Source organism: Nerophis ophidion, linkage group LG09 (genome assembly GCF_033978795.1).
Source record: "Nerophis ophidion isolate RoL-2023_Sa linkage group LG09, RoL_Noph_v1.0, whole genome shotgun sequence".
Taxonomy (NCBI): Eukaryota; Metazoa; Chordata; class Actinopteri; order Syngnathiformes; family Syngnathidae; genus Nerophis; species Nerophis ophidion.
This window is the reverse complement of record NC_084619.1, coordinates 69,440,853-69,461,118: the sequence shown is the minus strand read 5'-3', so window position 1 is coordinate 69,461,118 and position 20,266 is coordinate 69,440,853. Positions and strand designations below refer to the sequence as shown.

General features: G+C 39.8%; 2 protein-coding genes across 2 annotated transcripts in view; both read right to left on the bottom strand.

Annotated features, from left to right (window-relative positions):
- Nucleotides 1–4,899: 4,899 nt before the first annotated feature.
- LOC133559680 (carbohydrate sulfotransferase 15-like) lies at nt 4,900–18,510 on the bottom strand. Its single transcript, XM_061911672.1, has 7 exons — nt 17,944–18,510; nt 15,242–15,575; nt 12,465–12,623; nt 10,348–10,504; nt 10,126–10,282; nt 7,395–7,542; nt 4,900–5,397 (listed from the first exon to the last, which is right to left on the bottom strand). Exons 1-7 carry the CDS (start codon nt 18,493–18,495, stop codon nt 5,207–5,209), a joined length of 1,698 nt encoding a protein of 565 aa, XP_061767656.1. The 5' UTR covers nt 18,496–18,510; the 3' UTR covers nt 4,900–5,206.
- A 410-nt stretch (nt 18,511–18,920) lies between these two features.
- LOC133558733 (carbohydrate sulfotransferase 15-like) overlaps nt 18,921–20,266 on the bottom strand; it is a 42,464-nt gene continuing 41,118 nt past the window's right edge. The window contains exon 11 of the mRNA XM_061909884.1: nt 18,921–18,947. Within this exon, the coding sequence (XP_061765868.1) occupies nt 18,921–18,947 (27 nt within the window). The remainder of the gene's footprint in view (nt 18,948–20,266) is intronic.

The window sequence follows — 20,266 nt, the reverse complement described above, 5'->3', positions numbered from 1 at the left end:
TCTATATATATATATATATATATATATATATATATATATACATACTGGTATATATATATATATTTATATATGGGGAACGGATACTTAGTATTGTAGCGTTTTTGATTCAATAGTACAGTGATGCTATACTAGTACCGGTTTACCATACAACCGTGGTTTGTACTAAATTAGGACAGTTATTTGTTAACTGGACTCACATTTACCAGCAAATGATACCAAAAGCTTGAAGTTAATGAAGCTTACATCCACAAAGTTTACGCTCTTTTATTTCCCTAATAGCATTCATCCGTTTTGTCTCATTTCCTTGCTTTTGTGTACATTTCACTTTCATGTTAAGCTGTGAAATGGTCTCCCCACAAGCGAGGGAACTTCCAGCGTTGGTGAAAATATCAAAGTGCAATAAATAATGACGCCGGCTCACCCGGGCAGAAGAAAACATGGCCACCTGCTGTGAGGCATCATGGACGTCTTCTTCTTCTTCCTACGATGCTCCATCCCTCACATCTCACTCTAATGAGCAGCCAGACCACACTATACGTCAGTATGTGTGTGTGTGTGTGTGTGTGTGTGTGTGTGTGTGTGTGTGTGTGTGTGTGTGTGTGTGTGTGTGTGTGTGTGTGTGTGTGTTCTTGTATTTCTCGCCTTCTTGAGTCACGAAGAACAAAAAGTATCTTCCATATGAGGAGGTGTGAAGAAGTTATGACATAAATCATGGTCCCAATAACCCTCCATCCATCCATTTTCTACCGCTTCTTTCCTTTCGGGGTCGCAGGAGCCTATCTCAGCTGCATTCGGGCGGAAGGCGGCGTACACCCTGGACAAGTCACCACCTCATCGCAGGGTCCCAATAACATTGCATCTAATAGACAATGTCTCCTTTGCACCCCTGCTGGGGACATCTAGCAAAATGAGGGTGGTCCTAAAAAGGAGGGATTTTTCTAATTGACTGTGTGTCGCTTTTAAAAGTGCTCCCCCTCTGGTCAACATATGAAATAACAAGTCTGTGTAAGACATTAAAATGCACCCCCCACGGCCAAAATTCATTTGAAAAAATTAATAAATATGTATATACAGACACACTGTAATAACTTGAAGTAAATAATGAAAATTAAAAAACAATAACAAACAAAAAATACAAAACTTAAATAAATGAATTAAAAGCTGTCTTGTTCTCACAGTGTCGCCTTTTTTTTTCATAAAATTGGAAACAATTTCTCATATTCTTTCTGTTTCTGTAATTTTGCAATATTTTCTCCTAAAATTATTACTTTTTAAAGTAAAATGGTGACATTTGTCATAAAATTTGGACTTTTATCACAATATTGACAATTTTTTTGGGTTGTTCTTGTAAAACAGTGACATTTTTTAAGTAAAATTATGACTTTTCTCATAATTTTGCCAAGTAAAATTCCAATAATTATTATAATATTGCCAACATTTTAAAGTTTTCTTGTGAAATAGTGACTTATGTCGAGTGAAATTAAGAATATTTTCATAAAATTGCAAAAATTTTAAGCTTTTCTTGTAAGTGTGACTTAAAAAAAAAAAAAAAAAAAAGTGCTCCCCCTCTGGTCAACATATGAAGTAACAAGTGTGTGTAAGAAATTGAAAAATGTCCCGTTGGCCAATATTTATAAAAAAAAAGTAGATATATAAATAAATATGTACATAGAGGCAAAATGTAATAACTTGAAGTAAATAATGAAAATTAAAAATCAATTACAAACATAAATTTAATAAATTAACTAAAAGCAGTATTTTTCTCACAATGTGTCGACTTTTTTCTCATAAATTTGGGAATAATTTCTTATATTCTTTCTGTAACATTGCAATATTTTCTCGTAAAATTATTACTTTTTAAGGCAAAACGGTGACATTGGTCATATGAAATTTTTGACTTTTACCACAATTTTGCCAATTTTTTGGTTGTTCTTGTAAAATAGTGACATTTTTTTGAGTAAAATTATGACTTTTGTAAGTAAAATTCCTATTATTATTATTATTATTATAATATTGCCAAGATCTTAAAGTTTTCTTATAAAATTGTGACTTTTGTCGAGTGAAATTAAGAATCTTTTCATAAATCTCCAAAATTTTAAGGTGTTCTTGTACAAGGGCGAATGTTATTGAGTAAAATTTCAACTTTTATCATAATATTATTGCACAGATGTTCAGTTATTCTTGTAAAATGTTGACTTGCGTTGAGTAAAATTGTGATTTTTATTATAATAGTAGAGGTGACACAAATGCAATGTACAATATGAATATTGTAGTTATTTAAGATAGCATTTAAGCTAGTTAGCGATTAGCACTATGTTTGCCAGCTGGCGATTAGCAGCGCTGTACTGTATTATTTAAATGTCTTACTATTGCACAATAACCAAGGACCTTTAGATAGTGTATACAAAACATACAGGATATTTAAGTACGACAGGGGTGTCCATACTTTTGAAAAGTCAAAAAATGCGGGGAACATTAGCTAATATTTGTATATATTATGTTACACATTTATATAATAGACTGTATTTATGTTATTCACATGTGAATAATGCTGTATAATAGACTGTATTTATGTTATTCACATGTGAATAATGCTGTATAATAGACTATATTTACATTATTCACACGTGTATAATGTCATATAATAAACTGTATATATATTATTCACAGGTGAATAATGCTCTATAATAGACCGTATTTGTTATTCACATGTGAATAATGCTGTATAATAGACTGTATTTATAGTATTCACATGTGAATAACGATGTATAATAGACTTTATTTATATTATTCACATGCGAATAATATAAATACAGTCTATTATACAGCATTATTCACATGTAAATACTATAAATACAGTCTGTTACACAGCATTATTCACATGTGAATAATGCTGTGTAATTGACTATATTCACATGTGAATAATGCTGTATAATAGACTATATTTACATTATTCACATGTGTATAATGCCATATAACAGACTGTATTTATATTATTCACATGTGAATAATGCTGTATAATAGACTTTATTTATATTATTCACATGTGAATAATATAAATACGGTCTATTATACAGCATTATTCACATGTGAATACTATAAATACAGTCTGTTATACAGCATTATTCCCATGTGAATAATGCTGTATAATAGACTGTATTTATATTATTCACAATTAAAAAATACCAAAGTGTTTATGGTCTATTGTGAGCCAACTATGGTGCTGAATTTCCCCCTGGGATCAATAAAGTACTTTCTATTCTATTTGTTGAGGAAGAAATAAAAGTCTATCCTTTTCCTTTTAGTATCAACATTTCATTATATTACATCTTTCTGCCCTTTCTTCTGAAATATTCACAGTTCTTTTTGTTTTTGAATTTTATTTTGAAAATATGCTGTTGGCCAACGAAACTCAAACTGTGGTCCACAAAGGGAGATTGTGCCACACTTGGAAGACCCACTCCAGCAGTTTTGCTTCTCCTGGGCTGGGAAAATGCTGAACACTCTCGCTTTGATTTGATGTTTCTTTTAAATATGTTGCAGGAAGAGGCTCTCTCAAATGAAGAAGTGTCATTCGTGCTCACACACAATCCTCCACAATCAACACACCCTTAGCCGGGTTTGCTCCACATTTGACCATCCATCAGTACCGCCTGGCGACGGCCAATCAGCCTTCTGATGCCTCGCCACAATCAGCGAGGTCTCGTCAATCAGCACGCCATTCTTCCTACTCAAAGACAGCAAGAAGGCACAACAGCGCCTGCAACTACTCTGACTCAGACTCCCCGGTACCGGATTTTCCGGACTATAAAATCCTTTCACGTTCTCAGAAATGGACAGTGCGCCTTACAACCCGGTGCGCCCAATGAACATTTTAATTCTGGTCGTGCTTACCGACATCAAACCAATTTAATTCGGTACATGGTGTAATGATAAGTGTGACCAGTAGATGGCACTCACACATAAGAGATACTGCAAGATGAGGCCAGTAAAAGACACCAAAACTTTAAATCAGGGGTCACCAGCCTTTTTGAAACCAAGAACTACTTCCTGGGTACTGATTAATGCGAAGGGCTACCAGTTTGATACACACTTAAAAAAATGGCCAGAAACAGCCAATTTGCTCAATTTACTTTTAATAAATTAATCTATATATGTGACAGTTAGCTGGCATCGTGGTGCGGGTTCGTTCTCTCTATTATGCAGTCGGACTGGACACAGCGTGAAGGTAAGAAATTATGATTTATTTATACTACAAAACAGACTAAGAACAGCAAAACTAGTGCTAGGAACAAATGGCAAAATGAACAGAACTAGCATGGGAGCTAGAAAGAACTAAAAGCGCTAGCATGTGAGCTAAGGAACAAACAAAAGAAGCATAACGCGGAAGCTAGCAAGTAAAAAAAACAGTTTTTACCACAATCAGGAATCAGCATTGTCACCTGTTGCATGGAACAGAAACTAGGATGCGAGGTCGAATTAACAGAAAAGGCAGGCTTAAATAAAGGTGGTAATCACGAGGCAGGTGCGCGTAAAAAACAAGAGGCAGGTGACACTAAGGCGTGACTATGGCAACGGAAACAAACAGGAAGTGTCACCAGGAACTAAAGAAGACAAACACTAACAAGATGTGATACAAAACGGAACCAAAACCAGACTATGACATGATCCGAGCAGCGGATCATGACAATATATATATATAAAAAAAAGGGTATTACTGTCTGTCATTCTGTCGTACATTTTTTTTCCTTTTACGGAAGGTTTTTTTGTAGAGAATAAATGATAACATTTCCAGACTGTGTGGGGGGCCGGTAAATAATTAGCTGCGGGCCGCAAATGGCCCCTGGGCCGCACTTTGGACATCCCTGCCATAGAAGTTTGATAAAAGCACACAATCAATCATTTTAAAAATGTTTTTATTAGATTTTTTTTATAAATCACTGCTATGTTACAATTATTATTATTATTGATACTGTTGTTGATATTCATTTTTGTTTGACTACTTTTGGATTGTTTTGTGTCATGTGTGTGTGTCCTTAATTGCTCTGTTGGTTGCTATTCTGAATATTACTGGTTTGGTTTATTGTTATTGCATTAGTGTATTATTTTGTTGGACTGTTTGATAATAATAAAAAATACACAATCTCTCTCCAAAGAAATAAATAGCAGAATGCAAACCTGACTGAGTGTCTTTCTGGGAAGGAAGTCAAGAGTCAGTCCAAAGGAAGGCCTGGTCCTGGAGTACAGAGGCCAACTTGTGGTTGAAGGGCTGGTGAAAGTCCCCCAGGAGCCTCCTGGTGCACGGCAGCATGGGGCCCAGGTTCTTGTCGGCCGCTCGCCGGGTGTTGGACGACGGCCTTTGGACCAGCGCCGCCTTGGCTTCTTTGGGTAAAGGACCTGACAAGATGGCACAGATTGTATTCAAACACTATTGTTGAGCAACTGATATGACAATTTGACGCTCTCTGACTTTTAATCATTCATAAAACCCCAGCAAAACAAGGCGGGATGACAGCAAATTACAACAAAATAAGTCACACATTGAAAGAGAATTGATCGTGGAAGTCAACTAAATCCGACACACCCTGAACTGTTAAATAAGACTAAAAAAAATACATTTAACTTGATTGTTAATGTTTGAAACGGACATTCTAGAACAGGGGTCACCAACCTTTTTGAGACCAAGAGCTAGTTATTGGGTACTGATTAATGCAAAGGGCTACCAGTTTGATACACACTTAAATAAATTGCCGGAATTAGCCAATTTGCTCAATTTATCTTTAATAAATACATCTATATATATAAAAAAATGGGTATTTCTGTCTGTCATTCCGCCGTACATTTTTTTTCCTTTTACGGAAGGTGTTTTGTAGAGAATAAATGATGAAAAAAACAACACTTATTTGAACGGTTTAAACGAGGAGAAAACAGGAAAAAAATGAAAATTAAATTTTGAAACATAGTTTATCTTCAATTTTGACTCTTTAAAATTCAAAATTCTAGCGAAAAAAAGAAGAGAAAAACTAGCTAATTTGAATCTTTTTGAGCAAATTTAAAAAAGAAATTATGGAACTTCATTAGTAATTTTTCCTGATTAAGATTAATTTTAGAAATTTGATGAGATGTTTTAAAAGGTTAAAATCCAATCTGCATTTTGTTAGAATATATAACTGTCACAACAGGGCTTGGATTAAAGTTGTTTCTTCGATGCAGAAAATAATTTGCACGGGCGAGACGCGACTGTGAGTACATCTTTTATTTATATAATATATACAAAACAGGGAAAACATAAACACTTGCTCGATGGCATGAAAGACAATTAACTAGAAACTTAAACAGCATGATGGCATGACTATATACAAACGAAACAAAAGACACTAGCTGTGGCATAAAAAAAACAATACTAGCACTGAGGCATAAATACAAAAACTTACTTGGAGCGAAACAAGGGGCCTGGTTAACGAGGTGTTCGAGGGCATGAAACAAACCAGGAAGTGCCAAGACAGAACTTAAATGTCCAAAAAACTAAACATAACCTGACCAAAACCAAAACATAAACTTACAGGCGTGACAATAACAAATTGGACCAAGCTATATTTCTAATAAAGACAAATCATTATTTCTTCAAGATTTTCCAGAACAAAAATTGTAAAAGAAATTCAAAAGACTTTAAAATGAAATTTAAATTTGATTCGACAGATTTTCTAGATTTGCCAGAATGTTTTTTTCGAATAAATATTTCACAAATATTCTTTGTCCAAAAAACAGAAGCTAAAATGAAGAATTAAATCAAAATGTATTTATTATTCTTTACAATAAAAAAATACTTGAACATTGATTTAAATTGTCAGGAAAGAAGAGGAATTTAAAAGGTATATGTGTTTAAAAATCCTAAAATCATTTTTAAAGTTGCATTTTTTCTCTAAAATTGTATTTCTGAAGGTTATAAGAAGCAAAGTAAAAAAAGTAAATGAATTATTTTAAACAAGTGAAGACCAAGTCTTTAAAATATTTTCTTGGATATTCATCAAATTCTATTTGAGTTTTGTCTTTCTTGGAAATAAAAATTTCGAGCAAAGCGAGACCAGCTTGCTAGTAAATAAATACAATTTAAAAAATAGAGGCAGCTCACTGGTAAGTGCTGCTATTTGAGCTATATTTAGAACAGGCCAGCGGGCGACTCATCTGGTCCTTACGGGCGACCCCTGGTGTAAACATTGCAGGGGGACATAAAAAGTGTACATATAATAAACCAAAACATTTCAAATCCCCTGCAAAATCCTCTGTGGACCAGGTGAGGGTCACAGACCCCCGTTATAGACCTCTGGTCCAGACCACAATGAAGTGATTGGAATCATCCCACTTCACATGCAGCCTTTCACAGGTGTACTCACCTGCTTCCAGAAAAGAGAAGACTTGGTCCAGCGTGCCTTCGAGGTTTGTAGCGTAGTCCTCCAGGCGGAGAACCAGGATCTGCTCCCTGGGGAAGACGCTCAACCAGTCCAGCAAGAAGACGATGTAGAGGCCCAGGTTGAGCCTCACCTGCGGGGACAGAACCAAACACTTATCGTGCTTTTTTTTGTTTGTTTCCTTTTTCAAATGTTCTTCTAATAAGACCATATTTTCAGTATATTAGATGGAATCTTTGACATGTTTCGACTGCCATCTGCAGTCTTCTACAGAAGGGTCACCTGACCGCTGTGACGTGTAGGAGAAAAACAATTAAAAGATTAAAGCTGCAAGCAGCGATGGCCGGGACTGCTTTGGCTGCTGCCCCCGCGACCCAAGCGGTAGAAGATGGATGGATAGATTATTACACAGAGAAAAAGTTGTATACACGTGTTATACATCACTCTCTAGTAATAACAGTTGTAAAGTGGCTTGGGCATTTTGAGACTCTAATGCTTGATGTACAGTTTAAGTTTTTCAACAGTCCGGGGTCTTGTTGTCGTATTTTACGCTTCAAAATGCGCCACACATTTTCGATGGGAGACATGTCTGGACTGCAGGTGGGCCAGGAAAGTACCCGCACTCTTTTACTACAAAGCCACACTGTTTTAACACGTGGCTTGGCATTGTTTTGATGAAATAAGCAGGGGCGTCCATGATAACGTTGCTTGGGTGACAACATATGTTGCTCCAAAACCTGTATGGACCATTCAGCATTAATGGTGCATTTACAGAAGCCTAAGTTACCCATGCCTTGGGCACTAATGCACCCCCATACCATCACAGATGCTGGCTTTTGAACTTTGCGCCTATAACAATCCGGATGGTTATTTTCCTCTTTGCTCCGGAAAACAACACGTCCACAGTTTCCAAATATAATTTTAAATGTGGACTCGTCAGACCACAGAACACTTTTCCACTTTGCTTCAGTCCATCTTAGATGAGCTCGGGCCCAACGAAGCCGGCGGCATTCCTGGGTGTTGTTGATGAATGGCTTTCGCTTTGCATAGTAGTTTTAACTTGCACTTACAGATGTAGCGACCACTTTTAGTTACGGACAGCGGTTTTATGATGTGTTCCTGAGCCCATGTGGTGATATCCTTTACACACTGATGTCGGTTTTTGGTGCAGTACCGCCTGAGGGATCAAAGGTCCGTAATATCATCGCTTACGTGCAGTGATTTCTCCAGATTCTCTGAACTTTTTGATGATCTTACGGACCGGACCGTTGATGGTAAAATCCCTAAATTCCTCGCAATAGCTTGTTGAGAAATGTTCTAAAACTGTTCGACAATTTGCTTACAAAGGGGTGACCATTGCCCCATCTTTGTTTGTGAATTACTTGGCATTTCACGGAAGCTGCTTTTATACCCAATCATGGCACCTGTTCCCAATTAGCCTGCACACCTGAGGGATCTTCCAAATAAGTGTTTGATGAGCATTCCTCAACCTTATCAGTATTTATTGCCACCTTACCAAACTTCTATGTCATGTGTTGCTGGCATCAAATTCTAAAGTTAATGATCCATCCATCCATTTTCTACCGCTTATTCCCTTTCAGGGTCACGGGGGGCGCTGGCGCCTATCTCAGCTACAATCGGGCGGAAGGCAGGGTACACCCTGGACAAGTCGCCACCTCATCGCAGGGCCAACACAGATAGACAAACATTCACACACTAGGGCCAATTTAGTGTTGCCAATCAACCTATCCCCAGGTGCATGTCTTTGGAGGTGGGAGGAAGCCGGACTACCCGGAGGGAACACACGCATTCACAGGGAGAACATGCAAACTGCAAGTTAATGATTATTTGCACCAAAAAAAAATGTTTATCAGTTTTAACAAATATGTTGTCTTTGTAGCATATTCAACTGAATACGGGTTGAAAATGATTTGCAAATCATTGTATTCCCTTTATATTTACATCCAACACAATTTCCCAACTCATATGGAAACGGGGTTTGTATTCTATTCTATTCTAACATCAGAAAGAATGCGAAAAAGAGACAACTGGAAGGTTTACAAGAAGCCAAAAACTAAAATTCGAACAGGAAATCTTAAAATCAGCCATATTAGATCATTGCAAAATAAATAACCACATCATGGACCGAGACAGTTGCAAAATCATCGGCACAGAAAAAAACAAATTCAAACGATGGCTTAAGGAGGCAATCGAACTAAGGAAGTGACCCAAGGCAGCCAACAATTAGGATGCATGAGCATACCTGGGACTGCCTCCTCCTTTAATCATCAAGCGGCGGGGGGTAGACTTGACACGTGTGCCTGGTTTGGCCACACCTATAAGAACAGCTGATAGGCAACACGTCACAGTGGTCAAGGGACCCTTCTGAAGAAGACTGCAGATGACAGTCCAAACATGTCATTCCATCTAAAATACCCAAAATATGGTTATTACAAGAAGAATTGAAAAAGTATATGAATAAGAAGACACAATGAACCTTTTTGAGCAATTTGTCTTGCTTTTAGTCTTTCAAAATGCTCAAGAAGCTTCTCCCCAATTAGATGTGCAATCAATTCTCAATTCAAATAAAAGGTGTTCAAGCTGCACTGAGCAAAAAGATCCTCAAGAGGGCGCCAAAGGACACAACTGCCCAACTGACACAACTGACACAACTGTGATGGGAGCCATCACCCAGTCTAGCAGGTCAGAAGCAGACCTGAAGGGAGTTGGCCAGGCTGGTGCTGTACACACAGAACCGGAGAGACCTCCCCAGAAGACAGGACTGAAAGAGCTTGACAGATCTGACCACCTTCTGATGGAAGTCCTCTGCTGACTTGTTGGCCGCGTTGAAGTACAAGTAGTCCGAGTACAACCTGGAGAGGGGGAAAAAAAACAGATGAGGCTCCGTGGACTGTGAAGACCTACTTGCCGTGCCCACCTCTCTACAGGGTCTCGGAGCATTACGATGACCTTGGCCCCCGGCTGGGCCGTGTGGATGAAGTCCTGGACCAGGAATGGGGGCTCTGTCTCCTCCCCGTCGCCATGGAGATACCTCCACACTTGGTTGTCCCACATGGTGGATGCACTGGCCTCACCTGGTAACAACAAAGACATGTCCTTTGAACTAGGGCTGGGCTATACGGCCTTTTATTAATATCTCAAGCATACCTTATTTCCTTGAATTGCCGCCGGGTATATAGTATGCGCCTGCCTAGAATTACTGCCGGGTCGAACTCCTTTCGCAAAATAATTAGCGCATGCTTAGCATTTCCACCGGGTCAAACTCGTCACGTCACAAGTGACACTTCACCTGTCATCATTTTCAAAATGGAGGAGGCTGATTTCTATTATATATAAATCACATAAAGGTAAGAAGATTAAGAGCTATTCAGTAGGATTTAAGGTCCAATTTATTGAATATGCTAAAAAGAACAGTAAGCAGCTATGTTTTATTAATATACCGTAGCTGCGTGTGTCAAATATGAGTCATTAAATGACTCCCGCCTCCTGGTGGTAGAGGGCGCTAGTGATCCTTCTTGCGACTACTCGGCTGCAGAAGAAGTGACACCAAGCAGCAAGAGTGAGCAGCGATCGTTTGTTTTTTCCTCTCGCTTGCACTTTTAACATGGAGGATTACATATCTAAAATAAAACCGTTTTCTAAACTGGACTTTCAATCGAAGCAGGAGGTAATAAAGGAAGATCTCCATCGAGACAGAGAGACTTTTAAAACTGAAGAAAGATAAGGAAGACTTCTATAAACAAGTTATCGATGCTTTTGATCAGAAGGAGCTGCACATGGACTTCATTTATAAGTAAAGGTAAGACCATAATAAGGTTTTTTTATTTAATGGGCTTTTCATTATGTATCCTTACATCACACTCAAATTTATAAGCACAGGCCTAGATTTACCGCATGCCTTGGGTAAACGCCGGAGTGAGAGGAGGTTTTAAATTAATTAGCGCCCCGGCGGCAATTCAAGGAATACAGTAATATGGCCTTTTATTAATATGTGGATATTTTTAGGCCATGTCACAATACACCATGTATATCTGGATATTTTGCCTTAGCCTTGAATGAACACTTGATGCATATAATCACAGCAGTATGATGATTCTATGTGTCTACATTCAAACATTGTTCTTCATACTGTAATATATGCTACTTTTAAACTTTCATGCAGAGAGGGAAATCCCAACTAAAAGTGTATTTATGAAACAGTTATTGGCACAGTGGCACAAACATTCATGTCATTTCCAAAACAAAAAGTGCAAGATTGTCAGAGACATTTTAAAACAAGCTATGAGTGCACCTTTGTGCATGATGTCACTAAGATGACATATCAAAACAACACTAAATTAAAGAGCACTTTTTCAACAGAACACCACTACAATAGTTTAAAACAAATAAAGTGCACTTTTGTGCATGATGTCACACAAGATATTTCAATAAGTGTCAAATAAAAATGAGCTGCATAATAGGAAATCAAATAGTGTATGTGGTAGGTTCCTGCGGACGTTATCTCCTTATGTTGACTATTTTTTTCATATGGTGTTGATGTGGAAATGGTTGCTTGGGCATTTTGTGGGTGTGACACCGAACGGAGATGTTGACATGCGGAGTTTCAAGCACTCCCTATTCTTTAGCGGGTGACTTTTCAAATGATGCTACAAATTAGCAGTGCTGCGTATGTGTGTGTATGTATATATATACATACATACATATAGATATATATCACATTAGAACTAACTCAAGGTTTATTTGAGTTTCTTGGACAGCTTTGAGTGGACCAGGTTCCACATGAATGGAACATTGGACTCCAGGCAGCATATTGACAACACTAAGATAGCATTTCCATGTGCCTGGTCACGTGGATATCCACAGAGGAATGTGGTGCAAAGAGAGCAAGGTCTGGCAGGAGACCACAGCGGGACAGAAAGGTCTGGCAGGAGACCACAGACAAAAGAGAAAGGTCTGGCGTGACAGACTGCTTCTGGAGAGCGCAGAGTCGCGTAGTCAAAGTGACAAAAGCCCAGGTGGTTTCATGCAAGCCACCACTTTCACACCTGTTCACCTGTGAGGAGCTGCAAGGGGCGGTCCGTGGGGGGGTTCCACTACTGGGTGCGTGAATGTTGTGGGCTGACAGGTCAAAGAGATCCAGGTAGTCTTCCACGGGGAATCTTCTCTGGGAGCCGTATTTGAAGCGGATGTAACCTGGATGACACAAGAACAGCCGAAACACAGATGATTTCTCCAAAACACTTTGAATTGACATCATTCCTGACATCAGGGGAGATGTCAGTTTTTGTTGTTTTTTTGTGAGGGCACAGAAATGTATCAAACTGACTTTAAAGTCTTATATAAGTATACTTGCCAACCCTCCCGGACAATTCAGGAGACTCACGAAATTCAGCGCCTCTCCCGAAAACCTCCCGAGACAAATTTTCTCCCGAAATTCAGGCGGAGCTGGAGGCCACGCCCCCTCCAGCTCCATGCGGACTTGAGTGAGGACGGCCTGTTTTCCCACAATATAAACAGCGTGTCTGCCCAATGACGTTATAACTGTAGAATGATCGAGGGCGAGTTCTTGGTTTGTTATGTGGGTTTATTGTTAGGCAGTGTCATTATCGTCCTCCCAGCGCGGTAACAACACACAACAACAGCAGTCACGTTTTCGTCTACCGTAAAGCAGTTTGTCTGCCGTGAACAGCAATGTTGCGACACTCTTAAACAGGACAATACTGCCATCTACTGTACATACATATGTGGCAATAACATCTACGGCTTTTAGAAAATGCAGTGCCAAACTGCACACACAACATCTGTAAATATACTCCTCCCCTCTTAACCACGCCCCACCCCAAAAGATAAGTAAAACTCCTCAGAGGGTGAGATAACTCCTGGAATGAAACAAATGCCTCCACGGTCATGTCTCTCATGATGATTAAAAAAATATCGTATTATTAAAGTCTTATATAAGCATACTTGCCAACCCTTCCGGACAATTCAGGAGACTCACGAAATTCAGCGCATCTCCCGAAAACCTCCCGAGACAAATTTTCTCCCGAAATTCAGGCGGAGCTGGAGGCCACGCCCCCTCCAGCTGCATGCGGACCTGAGTGAGGACGGCCTGTTTTCCCACAATATAAACAGCGTGTCTGCCCAATGACGTTATAACTGTAGAATGATCGAGGGCGAGTTCTTGGTTTGTTATGTGGGTTTATTGTTAGGCAGTGTCATTATCGTCCTCCCAGCGCGGTAACAACACACAACAACAGCAGTCACGTTTTCGTCTGCCGTAAACAGCAATGTTGTGACACTCTTAAACAGGACAATACTGTCATCTACTGTAAATGCATATGTGACGATAACATCTACGGCTTTTAGAAAATGCAGTGCCCAACAGCACACACAACATCTGTAAATATACTCCTCCCCTCTTAACCACGCCCCACCCCAAAAGATAAGTAAAACTCCTCAGAGGGTGAGATAACTCCTGGAATGAAACAAATGCCTCCACGGTCATGTCTCTCATGATGATTAAAAAAATATCGTATTATTAAAGTCTTATATAAGCATACTTGCCAACCCTCCGGACAATTCGAGAGACTCCGAAATTCAGCGCCTCTCCCGAAAACCTCCCGAGACAAATTTTCTCCCGAAATTCAGGCGGAGCTGGAGGCCACGCCCCCTCCAGCTCCATGCGGACCTGAGTGAGGACAGCCTGTTTTCCCACAATATAAACAGCGTGTCTGCGCAATGACGTTATAACTGTAGAATGATCGAGGGCGAGTTCTTGGTTTCTTATGTGGGTTTATTGTTAGGCAGTTTCATTATCGTCATCCCAGTGCGGTAACAACACACAACAACAGCAGTCACGTTTTCATCTGCCGTAAACAGCAATGTTGTGACACTCTTAAACAGGACAATACTGCCATCTACCGTACATGCATATGTGACAATAACATCTACGGCTTTTAGAGAGCGCAGTGCACAACTGCGCACATAACATCTGTAAATATACTCCTCCCCTCTTAACCACGCCCCACCCCAAAAGATAAGTAAAACTCCTCAGAGGGTGAGATAACTCCTGGAATGAAACAAATGCCTCCACGGTCATGTCTCTCATGATGATTAAAAAAATATTGTATTATTAAAGTCTTACATAAGCATACTTGCCAACCTCCCGGAAAATTCGAGAGACTCACGAAATCCAGCGCCTCTCCTGAAAACCTCCCGAGACAAATTTTCTCCTGAAATTCAGGCGGAGCTGGAGGCCACGCCCCCTCCAGCTCCATGCGTACCTGAGTGAGGACAGCCTGTTTTCCCACAATATAAACAGCGTGTCTGCCCAATGACGTTATAACTGTAGAATGATCGAGGGCGAGTTCTTGGTTTGTTATGTGGGTTTATTGTTAGGCAGTGTCATTATCGTCCTCCCAGCGCGGTAACAACACACAACAACAGCAGTCACGTTTTCGTCTGCCGTAAACAGCAATGTTGTGACACTCTTAAACAGGACAATACTGCCATCTACCGTACATGCATATGTGACAATAACATCTACGGCTTTTAGAGAGTGCAGTGCACAACTGCGCACATAACATCTGTAAATATACTCCTCCCCTCTTAACCACGCCCCACCCCAAAAGATAAGTAAAACTCCTCAGAGGGTGAGATAACTCCTGGAATGAAAAAAATGCCTCCACGGTCATGTCTCTCATGATGATTAAAAAAATATCGTATTATTAAAGTCTTATATAAGCATACTTGCCAACCCTCCCGGACAATTCGCTGATGACATCATAACACCTGATCTCCCGATGCCTTACCGAAGCGTTTCCTGGTCCACCAGTGTGGCTCCTTCATGAAGTTGAAGCGGCCTTGGGGATGCAGCAGCATCCTGTAGAACAAGTCTGTGGTGCCGCATTTGGGTTGGCCGATGATGTAGAAGTAAGGCAGGCATCGCAGGCGGAACCGCCGGCCGTCGCGGCGGCGCAGGCGGAAGTTGGACCTCAGCTGCTCGCTCACGCCCATGAAGCTCTTGGAGCGCACGGCGAAGAGGTTCCTCTTGTAGGGATCGTCGCCAGTCTCGCCTGAGACCTCCTGGTACCAGCAGGGGCTTTTGATCCCCGGCAGGAAGTGGCGAGGGATGACAGAGAACAACTGTTGACAGAGAGAGAGAGAGAGTCACTTGCTAAAAACACCAGCTCTCAGCCACAGGTGTCAAACGCTGGCATTCCTCGTGTCATGAATATGTGTGTTGGTTGATTTTGAAAACTGTTTGTAAAAGTAATCTGATGATTGATCTAACACGACAGTTTTAAAGAACATAAGGAGACTACATTGCATCTTTTGTTCAACAGACAACCAAGACAGGCGTGAATGCATAAATGAAATACAAACCCTGTTTCCATGAGTTGGGAAATTATGTTAGATGTAAATATAAACGGAATACAATGATTTGCAAATCATTTTCAACCCATATTCAGTTGAATATGCTACAAAGACAACATATTTGATGTTCAAACTCATAAACTTTTTTTTTTGTGCAAATAATCGTTAACTTTAGAATTTGATGCCAGCAACACGTGACAAAGAAGTTGGGAAAAAGGCAATAAATACTGATAAAGTTGAGGAATGCTCATCAAACACTTATTTGGAACATCCCACAGGTGTGCAGGCTAATTGGGAACAGGTGGGTGCCATGATTGGCTATAAAAACAGCTTCCCAAAAAATGCTCAGTCTTTCACAGGAAAGGATGGGGCGAGGTACACCCTTTTGTCCACAACTGCGTGAGCAAATAGTCAAACAGTTTAAGAACGTTTCTCAAAGTGCAATTGCAAGAAATTCAAGGATTTCAACATCTACGGTCCATAATACCATCAAAAGGCTCAGAGAATCTGGAGAAATCACTCCACGTAAGCGGCATGGCCAAAAACCAACATTGAATGACCGTGTCCTTTGATACCTCGGATGGCACTGTATCAAAAACCGACATCAATCTCTAAAGGATATCACCACATGGGCTCAGGAACACTTCAGAAAACCACTGTCACTAAATACAGTTTGTCGCTACATCTGTAAGTGCAAGTTAAAGCTCTTCTATGCAAAGCGAAAGCCATTTATCAACAACATCCAGAAACACCGCCGGCTTCTCTGGGCCCGAGATCATCTAAGATGGACTGATGCAAAGTGGAAAAATGTTCCGTGGTCTGACAAGTCCACATTTCAAATTCTTTTTGGAAACTGTGGACATTTGTGTCCTCGAGAACAAAGAGGAAAAGAACCATCCAAATTGCTATAGGCGCAAAGTTCAAAAGCCAGCATCTGTGATGGTATGGGGGTGCATTAGTGCCCAACGCATGGGTAACTTACACATCTGTAAAGGCACCATTAATGCTGAAAGGTACATACAGCTTTTGGAACAACATATACTGCCATTCAAGCAACGTTATCATGGACGCCCCTGCTTATTTCAGCAAGACAATGCCACACCACGTGTTACAACAGCGCGGCTTCATAGTAAAAGAGTGCGGGTACTAGACTGGACTGCAGGCCTGTCTCCCATTGAAAATGTTGAAGCCTAAAATACGACAACAGAGACCCTGGACTGTTGAACCACTTAAGCTGTACATCAAGCAAGAATGGGATAGAATTCCACCTAAGAAAAGCTTCAAAAATGTGTCTCCTCAGTTCCCAAACATTTATTGAGTGTTGTTAAAAGAAAAGGTGAAGTAACACAGTGGTAAACATGCCCTTTCCCAACTACTTTGGCACGTGTTGCAGCCATGAAATTCTAAGTTAATTATTATTTGCAAAAAATAAAAAATAAAGTTTATGAGTTTGAACATCAATTATCTTATCTTTGTAGTGCATTCAATTGAATATGGGTTGAGAAGGATTTGCAAATCATTGTATTTTGTTTTTATTTACATCTAACACAATTTCCCAACTCATTGTACTTGTGCAATGACAATAAAGACCTACTTTCCTACCAAAAGAGTAAAAGACCTAAGCAGCTTCCTTGAGGCACGCCGCAGTAATTGTACTAGTCTTCAAATAGGCTACAAAAGTTATATAAGTTGAAAAGGATTTGCAAATCATTGTATTCTCTAATTCAATACGGCGTGGCGCAGTGGAAGAGTGGCCGTGTGCAACCCGAGGGTCCCTGGTTCAATTCCCACCTAGTACCAACCTCGTCACGTCTGTTGTGTCCTGAGCAAGACACTTCACCCTTGCTCCTGATGGGTGCTGGTTGGTGCCTTGCATGGCAGCTCCCTCCATCAGTGTGTGAATGTGTGTGTGAATGGGTAAATGTGGAAGTAGTGTCAACGCGCTTTGAGTACCTTGAAGGTAGAAAAGCGCTACAGAAGTACAACCCATTTATCATTTATTTATTTATCTCTTTTTTATTTACCATTTACACAAAGAGACAACTTCACTGCTTTTGGAGTTTGTATACATTTTATGATATGTGTATTGTCAATATGGCGCGACCCTGACGTGTGTGAAAGAGTATTTTGGACTTACCTGAGGGTCCGTCTCGATGATGTCCTTTTCCTCAGGAGCCCTCCTGGGTGGGTATTCCAATTTAGGGTGGATTATCCTCATTAGCTGCTTCATGTCCACTGAAGTCCTTTCTGAGGAGAGCGCCGCCGTCGCTGCTGCGGCACTGCCGCTGGAGAAGTTGTCACTTTTGAGTTGATAGCCGGCGCTCAGCAGTCCCTTCTTGTCCCACGTCAGGACTTTGGAGGCCGTGACCAGGAAGGTCAGAGTCATGCCCAGCAGGAAGAGCATTGTTTTGACTCTGGAGAAGTTCACCCCGGACGACTTGAGGCGCACGTGTTCAGGCGTGCACCCGGGCCTGGCGTCCAACGATGTCCTGAGGGGCGTTTCTCCGAGGTGTCCAGCCTGCGGGACACGGCCATGGTCCAACCGGGTGGTTCTGCCATGTTTCCACCCCGTGAGTGCCATGCTGACATGAAGTAGGCATGTGGAGGGCCTCACGCCCCCGAGTGTGTCTGCAAAGTGGAAACACTTGTTCAAGCAGAGAACTTGCCCCTCGTACAAGATTCTCATCATGGCGTGTGAATTTGAAGCTTCCTACTTTGAGCACAAATCTCCTCATAAGTGTGTGATGAGTGTGTGTTGTTGTTTCAACATGGACACAAGCTCCACCGTGAGACCTTAGTGGTCAGAACAATAGTTACTCTGTAATTCAGCACTAACAACACAACATGAATTCTCTGTGAACTAAAAAAGGGCTTTTTTATTTTGTTAACCCTTGAGGCGCTAAACCACACTTTTTCCACTGACAAAACCTTCAAAACTAGTCCAATGTGTAGAGTTATTTTCAAACAACTATGAACCAACCAGAAAACACTGATTGTGTTGTATTGTTTGTGCTGTGGCGCCACCTTTTGGACGAGTTCCCTCACTGCAGGTGCTGCAGCGTCCTTCCATTTACCAGCAATGATTTTTTTCTTTTTAATAAACCGGAGTGTGGTTCAGTCTTCTAGCCGTCCATAGCGTTTCTACTTCAAAAGGATTGTCCATTCGACACTCCGAGCAGTGTTTGCAATACAACTAATGCTGTTAATACTCACTAAACCAGGGGTCCCCAAACTGCGGCCCTTGGGAAGTCCTACGTTAAAAAAAAATTAAAAAATATGTTTTAATTTTTTTATTATTATTTTTTTAAATATGTCCTTTCTAATTCATTTTCTACCGCTTGTTACCCTCGGTGTCTCCTAGCCGCTCAGGGAAATCATAGACTCTAAAAATGCATTTTCCCATCTATAACATGACATACATACATACATATATATATATATATATATATATATATATATATATATATATATATATATATATATATATATATAGACATATACACATATATATATATATATATATATATATATATATATACATACACACACATGTATATGTGCATATATATATATGTGTGTATATATATATATATATATGTGTGTATATATATATATATATATATACACACATGTATATGTGTATATATAAATATATATGTATATATAAATATATGTGTATATATATATATGTGTGTATATATATATATGTATGTATGTATATACAGTGGGGCAAAAAAGTATTTAGTCAGCCAGCGATTGTGCAAGTTCTCCCACTTAAAATGATGACAGAGGTCTGTAATTTTCATCATAGGTACACTTCAACTGTGAGAGACAGAATGTGAAAAAAAAATCCAGGAATTCACATTGTAGGAATTTTAAATAATTTATTTGTAAATTATGGTGGAAAATAAGCATTTGGTCAACCATTCAAAGCTCTCACTGATGGAAGGAGGTTTTGGCTCAAAATCTCACGATACATGGCCCCATTTATTCTTTCCTTAACACGGATCAATCGTCCGGTCCCCTTAGCAGAAAAACAGCCCCAAAGCATGATGTTTCCACCCCCATGCTTCACAGTAGGTGTGGTGTTCTTGGGATGCAACTCAGTATTCTTCTTCCTCCAAACACAACGGGTTGAGTTTATACCAAAAAGTTATATTTTGGTTTCATCTGACCACATGACATTCTCTCAAACCTCTGCTGTATCATCCATGTATCTATTTTGGTATAAACTCAACTCGTCGTGTTTGGAGGAAGAAGAATACTGAGTTGCATCCCACCATGAGATTTTGAGCCAAAACCTCCTTCCATCAGTTAGAGCTTTGAATGGTTGACCAATAACTTTTTTCCACCATAATTTACAAATAAATTCTTTATAATTCCTACAATGTGAATTCCTGGATTTTTTTTTCACATTCTGTCTCTCACAGTTGAAGTGTACCTATGATGAAAATTACACA

Coding starts and splice junctions, on each gene's coding strand:
- LOC133559680 (XM_061911672.1), bottom strand. CDS start 18,495: ATGATGAGAATCTTGTACGAGGGGCAAGTTCTCTGCTTGAACAAGTGT. Junction 10,505..12,464: donor GGTGAACAGGTGTGAAAGTG/GTGGCTTGCATG, acceptor TGTTGTTACCAG/GTGAGGCCAGTGCATCCACC. Junction 10,283..10,347: donor CTCCGAGACCCTGTAGAGAG/GTGGGCACGGCA, acceptor CCCCCTCTCCAG/GTTGTACTCGGACTACTTGT.